This window comes from Vidua macroura, chromosome 1, assembly GCF_024509145.1.
Source record: "Vidua macroura isolate BioBank_ID:100142 chromosome 1, ASM2450914v1, whole genome shotgun sequence".
NCBI lineage: Eukaryota > Metazoa > Chordata > Aves > Passeriformes > Viduidae > Vidua > Vidua macroura.
The window spans coordinates 27194356-27211894 of NC_071571.1; the positions used below are offsets into that span (position 1 = coordinate 27194356).

At 35.6% G+C, this 17539-nt stretch overlaps 1 protein-coding gene across 1 annotated transcript in view; it reads right to left on the reverse strand.

Annotated features, from left to right (window-relative positions):
* Window positions 1-7268: 7268 nt before the first annotated feature.
* THSD7A (thrombospondin type 1 domain containing 7A) overlaps window positions 7269-17539 on the reverse strand; it is a 121422-nt gene continuing 111151 nt past the window's right edge. The window contains exons 26-29 of the mRNA XM_053970462.1: window positions 17008-17090; window positions 16474-16684; window positions 12997-13084; window positions 7269-11371 (exon numbers count right to left, since the gene is read on the reverse strand). Coding sequence (XP_053826437.1) covers window positions 11287-11371; window positions 12997-13084; window positions 16474-16684; window positions 17008-17090 — 467 coding nt within the window. The 3' untranslated portion in view covers window positions 7269-11286. The remainder of the gene's footprint in view (window positions 11372-12996; window positions 13085-16473; window positions 16685-17007; window positions 17091-17539) is intronic.

The following is a 17539-nucleotide window of genomic DNA, read 5'->3' on the forward strand; positions in this document are numbered from 1 at the left end:
ACCAGAAGGGCAGTAGATGCTAAGAGATGACACAATTTCAAAAACAAATTGGTCCCCATCATAAAAGTTAAAGCCACTGAAGTCTGCCAGATACAGTGGCTGGTGGACAACTGCTGGCCGAGGGAGTCCTGACAAAAATAATATTTGGCTTGAGAGTGTAAATGCAGAAAAAAAGCCTGCCAGGGTGCTGTGAAAGCTTTGCATTTTTTATTATTCTTTAAAGATTAATTTCAATTTTCCACTCATCTCTTGCTAGTAAGTTGTTTTTTAAGACATTGTACAACTGCTAGGCAATTCTTTGCTTATTCTGTCCCTGCATTTGCTGAGCTCTAGTTAAAGGCACTATTTGTCTATTAACTATCGCAATGTAAGGTATTTTTGAAATAATTCTACTCTGCTCGTGAGGAAGCCTCACAGTACATGCTTTGTCACGTTCTTGATCATATCAGATTTTGCTGTGGCTTATTGCTTTATGACATATTTTCCCTTGCTTTTCTTTCTTCCCCTACTTCTATCTTACAGTGTTTTGCAGTTAATTCTAGTGACTTTTTAGTTCATTTCAGGCACTTTTTTGTTCCAGTTGCTCATAATCTAATACTTTCCATAACTAGCCCACAGGCTTCTTTACCATGTCTGCTCAGTCAGTATTTTTTTAGCATTAACCAGATGTCTGTCCACATGGAACAGTTTTCTAGCTCATTGGAATATTAGGTGGACAAAATTAGTGCAACTGGTCACCCTTGTGACACAACTTCTGCCATTATGGTTCAGATAAAAATTTTATTCATGCTCATAAATACTTAAATATTTTGTATAATAATTATAATTGTTGATTCATTTCTTTAATCACATTGCTTTGCACATAGTGCAGTTTTACTAAATTTAGGATTTTTGCTTCTGTTCTAAATAAAACTATCCTACAAAACTAGCTTGAATTTCTTAATTAAAAATAACAAGAAATGCCTCCAAGGTAATGACAACCTTTTCTTTAATTTCTACACATTTTTCTAAAGATTTGAAGCCAGAGTGTATCTAGCTTTCAAGGTTTTCTATTTCCTTTTCAGAACTTGATGTACCAAGAGAAGAATAATGTATTTCTATTCATATAACTCAAAAAGTCATTTATCCTTTTTTCTCATCAATCTGCCCCAGAATTCTCTCTGCTGCTATAGAGTGTTACACTCAAAATCTTGCTTGCTTATATGGGTAAAGCTAAAAAATTATTAGCGTAACTGGAAGTGAAGCACTCTAACCACTACTAGTCCAGATCTAACTGTTTAAAAAAGAAGGTTAATGCAGATAAAATGTTTTTACACACACCTCCTAGTGCCTATCTCCCAGTGTTAGCGACGTCTCCACTGCTCCTCTGGGTGCTGAGATTGGTGGGGTTTCATACTGGTGGCAGTGGTGGGGTGTTAGTGAATTTCCAGCCTCTGGAGCTTTTCAGTGTAAGGAATATGATTTTTGTGTTAATCCTCACTCTAGGGTCAGTTTAGGGCCATTTTTAAGTGTCTGCCAAAAACCTTTTATGCCTTTGCTCTGTCTGCATTGGTCTGTTGTTCCATATTACACCCGATTTACTACATATGGTGTCTTTTGTGTATGTTAGACACTATCTCTTTGTTATCTCTAAAACCAGTTCAGTCCAGCTCCAGGTCTGCAATCATCATGTTAGAGTCTTAAACACTATTCTGCACAGAACAACTGCTTCTTACTGCTATCTTTATAAAACTATGGTCCTACTGTACAAAGGCAAATTAAATGTAGACATGTGGTACCCTCCCTGCTATTCTGACTTGTTCTCCTCTGTTGATGTTCTTAGCAACAATTTCACCTGGGTTAAAAGACTTTCAGAATAAATAATAAATAATAAAAACCCACATGGGTGTAGATACATCCATGTATCTATGTATCCATGTAGATACATGTGTACAATGTTGATGAAAAGAACAACGGGAAAGATTCTCCTCCCTCCCACACCCCAAAAAAACACACCCAAAACAAAAAAAGCATCTGCAAAACAACAAGAAAACTCCAAAATTAAACCAACCAACCAAACCCCCATAAACAAACAAAAAACCCAAACCAACCAACCAACCAACCAACCAAAAAACGAAAACAAAAAAAGAAAAAATCCAAGGATTTGAAAACATGCACAAGCAATTTATTGTGCAAACTCTCCACAGAGAAACTGAGACCACAATGAACTTCCTTGTCCTTAGGAATTGTATGGTAAATGGTAGATCTGGGAGGATTTTTTGAAAAGAAATTTCAAAATACAGTGATTTGGAGAATTCTTTAAAATAATATTTTTCCCTCTTTAGAAGCAATTTAGTGTACTTTTATTTAATTGTCCTGTGACCCTACTAGAAAAAAAAAAAAAAGAAAAACAAAAACCAAACCAAAAAAACCCCAGCAAACCAATATCCCTCTCAATCCTGCTGCATATGTGATTTCTTGTTATGCACATAATTCAGTACAGTTAAGCAGATGCTGCTTAGGATGTTTTGCATGTTAATTGACAACTGCTTAAATAGAACATAAAAAGCTTTAAACAATGTAAATCAAGTAATAATAAATGTTATTATCACTTACATTATTTTCTAATAATCTCTATAATGTTATTATTGGTATATAAATCCTTAAATAATAGCAGACAGCTTCATAGCCCATAAGAATTTGTTAAACATAAAGACAATTTTTAATATGTCATGGCACAGCATTTTGATGAGACCCATGAAGTATTCTGGAGAAACATACTCTACTGCCATTTCATTGATCTAAGGCGGCAGATGAAAGTCTTGTCAGCCACAGTACCAGCTCATTTCAAAATGAAGGCAGTTACAGTGATGGACTATGGCAATTTTTAATGTAAATAATGTTTTGCCTTTCTGAAGGAGCCCATTTGCAGTCTTGAGGCCATTAGACTTCTGTCCTGGCTTCTTCAGCACTGCAGTTCTGCAATAGGATTGGAGACTCAGTTTGAGATTGATAATTAACTTCTCACTTGTGCTGCAAACCTTCCTTTTATATTTTTGTAAAACTGAACAAATAACTGCTACTAATGTTTTGCTCATCAACTTGTAAGTGAAGGCCATTTAAGACAGAAATGTAGGATTTAGCTCCAGCTGCTGCTCTAATGTTGCAGAAAGCTTTTGCTGCAGTTCATTAAATTCAACTTCAGGCAGTCACAAAACTGCCACCTAATTATTTTTTTCTTTCCTTGGCTGAGTGAATCCTGGTGTCACCAATTTCCTCTCACAAAAATGGAGCTACAGAATTCTTCATTCTGAAGCCTGAAGAAACAAAGCAGTAAGGAAGCCACCAACATAATTCTGTTAAAAACAGGTAAGACTGAATAAATGGAACTTCATTTCCTACCAGTTTTTCTGACTATCTTGGGAGTCAGTCTCTGTGTGGGAAATTGATTCTTTGCTAGTAGGTCACAGGGCCTTTATTAGTAACTGTTAGTTTATGTTTTGGGGACTGATAACCAAATTGGAGGTTACATGGGTTCAGCCCTCTGGCTGAAAAGGAGCAGGCCTGTAGCTGAGAAGTAATTTTCCTCAATACTGAGTACATGGGGTATTTTAATCTCTGTTATCTCAGTATAAATCATATTAAATTGTGACAATTTAATTTTGTGGAATATCAAAACTGAAAATGAGATCCAAAACATGTATCAAAGATACATGAATGGAGCTGTCACTCCTGACCTTGCATACAGAATAGCTACCTGAGCACAGCTTTGTTAACACATGGATGATGCTAGACACCTCTTAGAAACTATTTTAAACATACCTCAAGTACAGGTACATGGGTACCTGTACTACCCATGACTTTAAGTTGTTGATATAGCTTATAGATAAAGTAACTAAAATCAGAGCATCTGTGTGTGTTTAAAATAACACTCTGAAACAGGAAAAGTGAATAGCCTCCTGCCATGGAGCTGCTCATGGAATAGAGATTTTGTTTGATTCCTGTGGTTATTTACTCTTTAGGGATATTACAGCCTAAGAATATTTCCAAATTAGTACACCAAGATTTCACCCCAGAATTCTTGGAAAGATAATAGGTATTGAGAATTTGGGCTTATGTTAATGATTGTTTATTGTCATATCACAGTCAGGACTTCAAAGAGAGACTTCTCTCTTCTGTGATTATACACACAAAAGAGGGAGCCCTTACTATGATTTTACAATTAAAATTTACACAAAATTAGTATAAAAAGGGAATAGTAGAGAAAAATGTAAAGTAACAACAATAGAATGTCATGATTAAAATATGTAGAATTAGGTATCCTCAAGGTTTCTAAGTTCCTTCTTTAGTTGCGGGAAAAGAGGAAAAAATGACTTCAGCCTCAAAATCCACATTTTCAATATGCATATTTTTACTTTTGACAGTATGCCTTCATGTACTTGTAAGTTGTCAACGGGCAACTATTGTTGTCTCACTGCGATCTTAAGAATGAGAAGACACATCAAAAGAGAATTAAAGCTATGATAGCACTCAGTGCAAATCAGAAAAGTTCCACATAAGGCTGAAATCTGGCATTTGTGTCAAGCACCAAGACACAATGGGGGCACAGGAATAAAGCTGTGAAGGGAATTGAGTTAGAGTATGAAAGCACGACACAATATGTAACCCTTTGTCTTAGAGGAAAATTTCATAGTTTTTACATGGCACAAGTTGTGTAAATTACTTTGGGTTCAGCTTGGGAGAGGTTTTTGTGGGACTTCATTAGGCAGTGCATTAAAAATAATCTGTCAGCACTGGACCACCAACAAACTGAACTATCCAGTTACAGAACTGTTAACTAAATTTTGGTCACGAGCTCAAATCATATTGCTATTTCCCTATAGATATCTTAAGGAGCAGCACTGGAAGGAGTTAACAAGCTGAGAATTAAGTCACATTTTGACATGTATAGGTAAGAAAGAGGGTTTGCTTTCTAATTATAATTATTCAGAGAATAAAAAAATATATTTGTTTTGAAATGTAACACTGAAATTGTGATGAAATATTTTTTATTTGTAAGCTAAACAAAACTAATTGAGAAACAATTTTCCACCATTTTAAAGATTTATATGACACTCTGAAGGGTATCATTGAAAATAAAAAAAAACTCATTCATTTTATAATTTCAATTTCAGAATATAACTCTGATAAATTTAAGGGCTAGGTTCTGAATAAAATCCACAAAACATTAGAACATATGTGGGAGCCTCTAACCCCTCATCTGTAAATGGACAAGTACCAAATTTTATTTTCTCTGAAAAGACAAAGATTTTTAGATACATCAATTCATAATGATAATCAAATAGGTTTAGTAATTGAACTGCTTGACATGAGATTTCTGTGAAAATGGAAAACAACAAGAGCTATGATCAGGGATTACGATCCTGTGGTTAAGTTTTATCTTCACCACAGTTACAAATCAAAGGACTTTTCCCTTGCCTAGAAGGGGTCCAAATCAGTCCTGGGACTCCCAGCAGAGCCTTAAGAAGGCTGGGGGGTTGGGGGTATAATAACCTCCTTCGAGCTCTTGTCCATGCAGCCGGTGTGCTGCTGCCTCCCTCAGTGCCAAGTGCAGCTGAGCTGTGCCCAGCACGCTGTCCACCCATCCCCTTTCCAGAAGAGCTGTTACCTAACCAAACTAGGACAAACAGGATTAGGCAGCATCCAATAGCATCAGCTTACCAAGGCAGGTCAGAGTATCAGTACCAGCAATGGCTTGTTCTCCAGGCTGGAAGGGTCAGGCTGGAAGGGTGAGGGGTGTGGGTACAGCCACAGGTTGGGGTTAACAACCTGTCACGCTGACACTGCTGTGCTCTCGTGAGGCTCAGTCCTGTCCCAGAGCAGAGCTGCCTGACAGCAGAAAGAGGAATGGCATATGCCCAATGCCATTTAAGATGTGCCATGAAGTTAGCCTTCCCAATTTTCTGTTTAAGCAGGACTTAGAAAAGATGCCTGTTTACAAAAGGATGTAGAGATGCTTCACCAGAATGTCCCCATGGAAAATGCCCTCCAAAGCCAGGGGCACTGCCCAAATGAAGGTCAGCAAAATGACACACCCTCAGCCTCTGCTGAAAAATAAATGAACGGGCAAACATACACACCCAACCCAATTCTACCCCCATAAAAAAATGCAAGTGTTTGCTCATCTGCCTGGTCATTACCTGCTTTTGGACAGACAGCCAGCTTTCCTGTATAAAAAAACAAAACAAAACAAAACAAAACAAAAAAACAAACAACAACAAAAAACCAAACAAACAAAAAAACAACCAAAAAAACCAGCCACCCACAAAAAACAAAAAACAAAACCAAAAAACCCAATCAGAAGATTTAGAGATGACATTTTCCGTAGCTAAACTGATAGTGATGCCAAGCAGATCCTGAATGGCTGCTCAAGCTCACTACTGTTTCAGCAGGATGACTTTCTAGATTTTTTAGATTCTTCAATATTGTAGGTTTTCACATTACTAGAAGGCTAAAACATTTACAAAGCTTATCTAAGTCTCTTGATTTACCTTTTACTTCATGCCCTTTCGTCACACTTGTACTAGAAAATCATACTTTTCTCTAATGTTTTGGGATTCTTTTTAAAATAAAGATGACTCTTTCCCATTAATCTAAAAGTCTTGCAAACAGTTGCCAAAATCCCACCACATTTTCTTTACTGAATGTGAAGACTCTATCATCTTCATTATTATACCACAACTAATTCTCTAAATTTAAATGAGAATTTAAATTTTCTTCTCTCAGATGTTTTTTAACTGGTAACAAAACTTTTGCCTGTATTGAATTAAACACATTTAAATTATCTAAAAATTCCTCTATTCCTCTATTAGGTTTTAGGTGGGAATTCAAGACCACTGCTTCTGTGGTCTTTCTATGGGTTCCAGTAGGAGAAAATGTACGTAGGAATTACTTGTGAAAATCCTGAAATGTCTCTCAAAATTGTGTTTAAAACTTTTAGGAGTTAGCTTGGAAAGGTTACTGGGGAGGTAATAACTACTGAAACAGGATAAACCCCTCATGATACAGTGTGTAAATTACACAGCAGAACTGGACAGGAAAAGAATTGAGTTTTGGAGAGCACAGAGATTGAATATAAGCAATTATGAAAAAGTGCAAAGTGACTTCTTTTTATTCAAGATTTAGCTTGACTTGAAGTGAATACATGTCTTTTAGTGAGATCTTGTTGACCCCTTATTCTCTACAGAAGGATTGTTTTCTCTGATATAAAAGTGGCAAGGAAGAAAATGTTATTTTTTAAATTTCATTTATTGGATATTTATCAATCAACAAAATATGTTTTGTAAATTTCCAGGTCAATTAGGACAGTAGCAACAGACTTGATTGTTACCATAGCATCAGAAAGTATTTTTCTTTTTAAATAGAAAGACTAATTTTTAACAAGAATATGTTTGCTAATGCCTTTCAGAAAAAAGAAGAGACTATTTAAAAGATGGTCATATTTTAAGGATCTGGCTTTTATTGTTACTCTATCCCAGCATAGAATACTACATTTATTAAAAAAAAGACATTAAATGATTTTGTGTCTATATTTATTGTCAGCAATACATCAGTTATGTAAAAATAACCCAGATGAAAATGTAAGACTTGTTACATTTTCACATCATCTCTATTAACTGAATAATGCTTAGTGACAATATACACAAATTTGCAGTAGTAGTTGTACATAAACATTTTGTGCATTAAAAAAGAAATTTACATAATTTAAAAAATAAAAATGCATTACACAATTTACAAATTAACATTAACAAAAAAAAAAGGTAAACATTCCTCAGACAGCTGCCTCCTCGTTCTACAAAATAAATATTCAAGTAAATTAAGTTAGGCAAAATAAACTCTTAATTCTTAACGATTTACATAAAGGTAAAAAGACAGATTTCCATTTAATTCAAGGTATATTTTACAGTGATTTACACATAGAGTTTTTAAATTGCTCTCTTCAAATTGTAAGATTGGAAAAAAACTTTATTATATTTTGGCAGGAGGAAGGGGGTTTCAAAATTGATGCTTTATGCCAAATATAAACAGGCTTGTGCAGTTGCATCAAAGCTTCAAAAAGGAACTGCTCCAGGACTCAAAGCAGACACAGTAAGCTAGAAACTACAGTTTTAAAAAGGAAAATATAAACCACCACATCAACAGGAAAATATCTACTTTGCTATTTTCTGAATGGTTTATTTGATCACTGGAAACATTACTTTCACAAACTAATAATCTACAGTAGTGGCTGCTTTAGGCACTGGATTTGTAGAAGCACTCTTATTTTTAAGCAAATTGCTTTTCATTCTATATTAATAATTCACATATTATTTATTTCTGCTTCAATGCTAGAGGACTTAATCACCTTTGCAACATTTAGATTTACATAAAATTTCAACCTTCTTTACAGCCTAGTATTTTTTTCTTGATAATGAGGGAAGCCACTCTGGCTTCAAATTTCCATGCATTTTGTTCATAGAAAAAATAATAATAAAAACACACTCTAGATTTTAAATGCAGCACTAGTATGATGCGGAAGTGCACCAGATATTCACTGATCAGATATAAAATGTAACACATACTAAAATACTTGCATGGATTGCAAAGGCCAAACATACTTTAAAAACCCTCCTATCTCTTTGTTTATCCATTTAATGTGTAAGGAAAAGGAGATGTCATACCTTTAACTTCAAGTTATTAAATGCTTAGATTTAGGACATAAAATTCTTCAAGGCAAGAACAAGGCAAAAGCTCCTGCTAAGACCAGCTATGTCATAAATAAAGATGACTCATTGCCAATGAAAGAAACCCTGTTCCCTCAATGCCTTCTTGGTCCAAAACTATTTGACAACACAGAATCAGACTTTTTAAAAAAACAGAAATCATTATTAAAATCTGTCTCCACGTGTAGTTATTGTTCTTTAATACTTTGTAATTTTTCCATGGGTTTTTTTTTTGTGTCTGACAAAAGAGGAACCAACCAGGTTTTTCTTGTTTTCTACTCAAGAATGCTAAAAATTAAAATTATCAAGATTTGTATTTTTGCAATGGATCTTTACAAAGTGATATAAGACCGAATGCTCCACTCCTGAAACACATACATGAATGAACCACTGCTGCTGCAGGGGCCATGAAACTTCATCAGCTGCAGCCGGATCAAGGTATAAAATGAGAAATTAAACCTGCACCAAAGACTGTTACCATTGTTCCTCTGGTCATTATTCCCATTTGGGGAATACCTACACAGTGGGATGAAGGTAATTTTCTAGATGCAGTAACACCACACTGGTAATATGGCAGCTAAGTTAAAGAAGGACCATAATCTCTCTTGAATATCCACAAAATGCTCATTGGTTTCAAGAATTATTCTACATAGAACAAAAATGTGTATTTTTAAGAACTGGTATTACCCATTGATGTCCATGAGAGTCTTGTCATTGATTTCAGTGGATCTGGGCCAAAGTTTGCAAAGCTAGTTTCATTCAGTGTGCAAAAACTGGTGCTTCTTGAGTAAATAGAGTGATGAGTAGGCAGAAGTGGTTTAGGTTATAAAAAAGACCTGAGAACCTAATATTGAACTTTATGTAACAATTATTTTTGAGAGGTTGCCTGAAAAAGTTTTGTATTGCTTAGTAGTGGCACAGTCACTTGTACGTTCCGGCTGCACACAGAAGCCATTTGAGGAGAATAACCCTTCTCAGGACATGGATCACATCCATAACAGCCATGTCACATGAGTGGCAAGTCAATGAGCTTCATATTGGAAGCTTAACACCGAAAAGCCATAAGCATGTAAGAGGTTAACAGTGAGTTTTCATACTGCCAGAGTTTTTTGAAAAGTCATGAATATTAAAATGGCAGAACTATTGATCTTATTGTTTACTTGCCAGTACTCTCAGGAGTTTAACTGAATAATTAAAAGAGTCTATTGAATTATCCTAATTAGAAAAGACAAAACGTCTCTGAGTATTGCACTGCCAGTAACAGTGAAAGAGCTCTCGTTAACAGAAGGAAAGAAAAGTAAAACCATTTTATTTTAGTTGATCAGAACACCTTTTTAGACAAGAAGTATGTCACTCAGGATTACAGGGCAACCACTTTTCTTTTTCTTTTATCTTTTTTCTAACAAAGTTAACAAATATAAAAAATCTAGTCATAAACAGCCTTCAAAGTACAATTAGAAACCAGCAGGACAATCTATACCAGTATAGGTAGATGGGGCAAGAAACTAGACACTTGTATTACTGCCACGGTGTAGAGTACAAATGGCTGCTGTGATGAGGAACGGTGTGTGTACAGCAAACGTCGTAGCTGATTCCATCCCGTCGCAGTCCAAACTGAACACTACTCTCTTCAGGATTCAAGACCTGTCTACTTGACACTCCTTGCACAAGATACATCATTATCCTTTCTGAAAAGAGGCAGTTTCTATGGCAATACTAGTTAAGTGCATATCATGCTGCACTAATATAGTGCAAAAATTTGCCTTACATGTAGCAAAAAAGATGCAGGCAAGTTTGAGTTAGAGAAAGTAGAAACGTATTGTAACATTTACAGCAGGTATTTTTTTCCAGACATCAACCGCTAGAAAATAGTGAATCTGAGAATGCCTCCTTTCTGGATGTACACATGAGGCCTTTATAATTTGGAGTGGTAACAGGACAGAATTTTGCAAGTGAGTCATTGCCCTCTGAAACGCAGGTTAGCACAAGTTATCATCAACTGGCAAACTGTTGAACTTGCTCAGTGGGTTAATCCCATTTAAAAGTTAATATTGTACTAAGCACTAAAATGCCCTTCATCACGTATATAATCTGATAGAATAATACATATGGTTCAATCAAGTATATATGTTATGTTTGAATATAAAGAGTCATAGACAGCTTGGTACAAACTCCTCATGCGTACTGATTATACTTGGTTAATGATGCAGGGGCTTCCAAGTGTTAATACTCTGTCACATACAGTATTCTGGAGGCAGAAGTGGTGGTCAGTTCTAAGACTGAGGAAACACCACAGATCTCCAACTTCAGTGTCTGTTAATGTGATTCTGCCTGATTTCTCGGTGCTGATGGTCTAAAGTAAAGCAGTAATACCTTGAATTTTGTTAGGCATTATGAAATCCATCCTTCTTTATCTATGGTGCAGTTACAAAAAGAAAAATCCAAAACACTTAATCCACTCCATAGAAAATCCCTGTGGCTTTGGACACCTTCTGATTTCATTCCTATAGTTTAGACTCCACTTGTCACCATGAGAAGTCGTAGTTTACATGTCTGCATCTCCATCATAAGCCAAGGTTAAAGGTTTCAGTCGGTTGTTCTGCCTTCTCTGGGGCTTCTTTGGCTTTTTGCTGAAACAATAAGATAATTTATAAATAGAACAAACAACTAATAACATACAAAAACATATTTCAGTCTTACATGTCTGATAATGCATTCAGTTGTTTGCTTATAAAAGCTATAAACCTAAAACCTTAACTGGGATCACTAATTATCCCTTTATCAACCCAAAGCAATATCTAAGTCAAAGCTCAGTTGTTCAGAAACAAACTGTTATGATGCTGATGTGACTTGATGAAATCCTTGGCAGGTACTCTTGCAACATCACTCAGTTTTCAGAAGAATTCAGAGCCTGCCATGCAATATTTGGTCATGTATCAAAGCTGCAATCAGGTTCTTTTAAATTACGTGACTCAAATATTAAATCACTCTTGACACATCAAGGGTTTCTGCAGGAAAGATCCATCTTTTGATTGGTTTTATCTCATTATACTTGCTGGAATGCCTACAATTAATTCTAGATGTTATAATCAAACCAGTCATTAATAGCAGAGGTATGGTTGTTTGCCATAACATTTCTTGTCTAGCCTTGAATTAGATTTTTATCCAGCAGTATTTCCCATCCATTTGATATCATTTTAAAAAAATTACCAGGCCAAAGAAAAATGAATGTTTATCCATGCTTTAATACTAGTCTTCTTTTAGAGTGTAATGTAAAGCATTTCTTTAAATCAGGCCTGTGCATCTTCAGTCTTGTCCAAAATCTTATTTCAGCTGTGTCACTTAGGCTGCTCAAATCTGAATATTTTATACAAAACCTTCTGTTACAATGACTTGCCACAGGTAGCCACAGGTTCCAGTCCAAATAATCTGCAGTGTTGTTGGATGATAATGGATTTCCTTTTGCTCAGGCCCCAACCCCCAAAAAACCAACCAACCAACCAAAATAAAAAGACCACAAAAACCCCAAACAAACAAACAAAACCAAAGAACCCCCCCCCCAAAAACAAACAAACAACAACAAAAACCTGTACAAATTTTTATATTACCTAGATAGAAGTGAGGTTTTGGGCAAAGTTTACTGAATGACAAACATACCCAGAAGTCCCCAAATGCCTACTAATGCAGTACAGCCAAGAGCCTGGTATAGGACCACACTTCCCTCACCTTTCACCTGTACTGTCATCTGGATTAGAAATTCCAAACAGGACCTAGAAAACTTCAAGGAGCACATTCTCAAAGATGACTTGTTCAAAAAATAATTATTTCATGTATTAAAAAGATGAGAAAGTTTTCAGATTTTTTCTGGTTCGGTATCTCTATATCTTGTCAAATATAAGATATGATTTGCCTGGTTTCTCAATTTCGCTGTTGCTATTTCTCTCAACATTTTTTCATACAGACACAATAAAATTATTCTGGACATTGTATATTACAACCAAGATAATCTGAGCAAAAACAAACTGTACACTAAGCTACCCCATATTTGTAAGTTCTTATACCCTCAGAAGAGCATGTGGTGATCCATCATCTAGAGTACAACCAGAATCTGCTAACCTGAGTTTGGACAAAAGGACACAGCAAATTAAACACTGCAGTTCACAGAAGTGCCTGCAATTTCTACAGCAGTGGATGTAAACATTTTCATTACAGTCTGTGAGGGGGCTGTTTTCTTATAAATAATTAAAGAACTCACCAGGCTAGATAGATCATAGAAACAATAAAGATGAGTAAAACAAATGCACCAGCAGCTACACCATAAACCCAGGTCTTCAGCCTCCCATCTAAAAGGAATGAATGTTAGTCAGTAGTGTTTGAGTTAGTCTAGTTGAATTATTAGTTCTGCTATAGCATAGAAATACTTTAATAATCCAAAATAAATGTCTTCACTAGCACATACAGTTTAATCAGGGTAAATATTGTTAAATAACTGAGAAACTACTTTGTGCTCTGCTTTTCAGTTGAAGTCAGGATAATTCAAATGGAGCTGAGATCTGGGGCAGAGGCAGCAGGTGAGAGACCCAGAAACTCAATTTTGGGGCTGTCTGGTAGCGAGCAATCACTCAGTATGATCACAAGGCAGTGCATCAGCCTGGGACTCATTTAGCATCACTTTCTATTCTAGCTCTGGTAAAGCAATCTGACTGTCATTTTTATTCTCGTTCCTATTTACTTGTATGTTTTTAAATGTCCTTAGCATGCTGTATGTCATCCATCCCTTAGCTGCACACACACAACTTTTACTACTGCATAAAGTAGCAAAATTATAAAATTTCTTTCCCTACTAAGTGCAAGTTTTGTTGTTATAAGTAACTTCTCCTCACAGAATAAAAATACACAAAAAAAGACAACCCATGCTCATAAATAGAACAACTGTCTCTTGATAAGGACTGCATTTATGTGCAGTATTTTGGACATGATGTTCCTGGAGGTTTAGGCATACATACCACTCTCCTTCTTGCCTCAGATGCACCCATGTCTATGAGGAAAATTATGTGACTTTGTCTGTGGGGTTTTGCTCTGCCCCCAAATGATAGATCACAACTAAAAGTGAGTGCATGCTTTTTGACTCACTACTTTTATCCAACTCATTTTTCAAATTTCTAAATGGCTTTTTGCAAACATTGTTTTCCAGAGGGTTAGCTAGCCCTGTTGCATTTCCTGGACATTAAAAAAAAATCATCATAATAAAACTGAATTATTTCATTTTCAAGTGGTATAAGTTTTTTTTTTTTTTCATGAAGTTGTGTGTATTTTCAATGTAAGCAAATACAGCCAAATTTTTTCTGACCAAACACTTAGTGCTTCTCATTAGCTCTGCAGAACCAAAAGACACCGTCAATGCAGTTTGTATTTCCACAATAATATTAACAGAAGTTAGTTAAGATTGCTTGGTTACATAGTAGTGCTCTCCATTGCTATGCAGTTAAGCTCAGGCCTTCCGGTCTGCAACAATGCAGTCTTGCTGTCATGTGGACAAGTTGTTCAAGACTAATCAATATCAGAACAATTTACCTTCATTACCTTAATCAACCTAATGAAACATTATAACTGATAACAACTGACATAACTGAAATAACTGATCCATTAAAGATTAATGGAACAGTAGATTTGACTTGACATATCCTATGATAGGATAATATCAATGAGAAGAATTCAGACTTTAGTACTGCTAAATAGGTTAGTTTCCTCTCTCCTTGGTTTATTTCTATTGGCAAATGTAAGAGGCTTAGGTTTTTTCAGGTTGGTTTCTTTTAAAATAGTAACATCTCCTTGAAAAAAAGGCTGGCAATGTCTTGTATACAGATTTATTTGTTTTTGTCAAAGCAAGGAACTCCGTTAATGAGGTCGTTCCTATTATGCAACTACTGACCTCTGACTCAGGCTTTCTAAATTGTGTCTGGACAGATTATTTCTAAGTATGCAAGGGAATTGGCTTCTCAGATTCATCTTTTTGTGGTAATACCTCAGCCTAGACAACTGAAGAGGGCAGTTTTAATATCTTCCTTTCTGGAACTGCAATGTAATTTGTGGAAGAAAATGAAAGACCTATTTTAGATCTAGACTTAGAAACTGTGAGGAAAAAAATAATCATGTCAGAGTAAACCCAAACCTTTCCAACAGATATCAAATCCTGAAATAAAATAATCAAGCCTAAACCTCATCAGAATAGGAAAATGTTCACTTTCTCTCACAGCTGCTCATAACTTCACTGCATAAAGTATTCGTTCTGTTGAGTATGTTTGAGATTAACTGAACTGAGCTATGTCTCCTTCCCAACTTGAATCACATAAAATGGGTGAGTTTTCATGAAGTTTTCCAAATGTACCTTGCTCCAAAACCCTCCCTGAGCTCACATGAGTGTCCATGTTCCTAAACTGTTGAAGGGGACCGTCTGATATTTGCTTATTGTTATCACTCTGTGTGCTGCAACACACCCTCTGGCATTTTCAGGAGGGGTTAGCTAAAATGAGTAAACAATAACATATTTGGTAAGATGCTGTTTTTTAAAAGAGGACCAGAAAAGCTTGATTTTTTATTTTTTATTTTTGAATAAAGTACTTGGAGTAAAGACCATTTTATTGCAGGTATCAAATATAATATCAAAGTACAAATAATTGTAAATACTAGTAGGACTAAAGCAATCTAATGTAAGTATTTCTAATTTCTAACCCAAACATTATTTAATCTGTATTAGATTAAATATGAAATATTTAGAAATATTTTTATAAATCTCAAATTGAAATATCTTTATATCTTTATTATGCATGTAAAGATAGTACTTTCAATTCTGCAATTAAAAACATAAAAAAAACCTTTAGAAATAAATGACCACACTAATACACAAAGGTATTAGTATATTTAGCCCTATGTGACTTAAGAGGCACTTAAGATGATAACCACTTGCTCTCTTCCATATTAATAATGTTTTGGACAACATATCTCTTCAAGTGAAAGTATTTTGTTAATTAAAGGGTTTTTTTAATCCAAATAATTAGTAGCTCTAGAAAATGTTTACTGACATCTGATTACATGATGGACTTTATGAAGTATTTTTATGAAATAACTCCTATATTTTACATCACTCTTGCATATGTCTTTGCTCAGCTCTAAAGAACATGGTCCATCATAAAAGTAAATATTGCTCGTAGAGACTTAGAGCAGGCCTATGCTAAATATCAATAATATGGTTAGCATTTGACTAACATTAATTAGCATAAATATGGATATGTCAGAAAAGCATTAGCATACCTATACCAATTATTTTCCTACAATTTTTGCTAATGCTGCAAATTTTAAGAAGCCTTTATTCTTTCCAGTCTTCAGTGCTATCTTTTCACTCCTCTGTCAACAGAATTATTGGTTAAGACACCAGTTTAATATACTGGCTAGCAGCTTTGCAGCAAACTCCCTTCCACAATAACATTTCAAATAGCTTCTGTGAATTTTAACAGGTAGAATGGCTAAAAGGAAATCTGCAATATAAGATTTCACTAAATATATTGATGGAGTCGTGAGGGGGCTAGATGTTTCCTTTGTTTTCAGTGAGTACATGCCTGCCTTCTTAAATGAACAGTCAAGAGTTTTTCTGATCTTCCTAGGTATACAAAATTATAAATGCCAGACCCTGCAGCAGTATTTAGCACTAAGACTGCTCATTGCATGACTTCACCTGGCCCAAAAGGCTGCAGAAACCAAGTCCTTCCTCGTCCTGTCTGGTTACTGGAAGGCTGGGTAGGGTTCACAGCTCGACTGGTTTTCACATCCCCCTTTTTGTCCTCCATGGTGGGGATCACCACCACTGGGATGAGAGTGCACTGCTCGAGTGTGCCATCGGAGGACATAACTTCAGTGTATCCGTCTTCACAACTGCATGTCCTAGTCTGTAGGGAACAAGTGTTTTACAACGTGTAGCAGAAAAACAAGGTTTTCTGTGAGCTATAAGGCATAACAACATGGATGACTGGAAGAGAAGACTGTTTTGATGAGTGCTAGCCTGGAGGGTACCTCTTCACATATTTTTATGCAAGTTCATACCATATTTAACATTTAATTGAAAGTAAGAAAATTGCGCAAGGTGGATTTTAACAAATTTGTGACTAGTAAAATCTCTGAAAATACTTTTTGTTGACATAATCTTTGTAATCAAGAGATGTGTGGGAAGGCCTCGTGGGGGTGTTCTATGCTCCAATGCAGTAGCACATACCTCACTGCAGTAAGCGTGGGGTTGGCTGCACGGTGGGTTACATGACCTGTCAGCATCTGGTTGGCGCATCACTAAACAGCCCCCTGTAGGACAGAAAATCATATTTTCACATGGTAATACCTCACCACTGATGAAATTACTTGCTGCACTGTATCATGGATGACAATCTTGTTGCTAATTTGAATGTTAGAGTCCTTTTATTCCAAGGTGAAGGATAATTGGAATCAAGCGTTTTCTTATATGTAGAGTAAGGATACAGCAAATGTATTTAATTTCATGTGCATTTTAGAGAACTAATATTTGGCAATGGAATCTTCTGTTTTCCTCTTTTTTTCCATTGGTGAATTGCCAAAAAAACTAATTTAAATGCTTTGTTGTACTCAAGGGAACAAATTTAGTTCTCTAGGGCCCTCCTTATGACTTACATATTGAAACTGTGTCAACAATAGAAATAAAACCATATTTTTTTATTTATATCTTTTCCTGTTGAACTGAAAACAAGCTACTCATCCTGTTTATGGAAGGATACCTG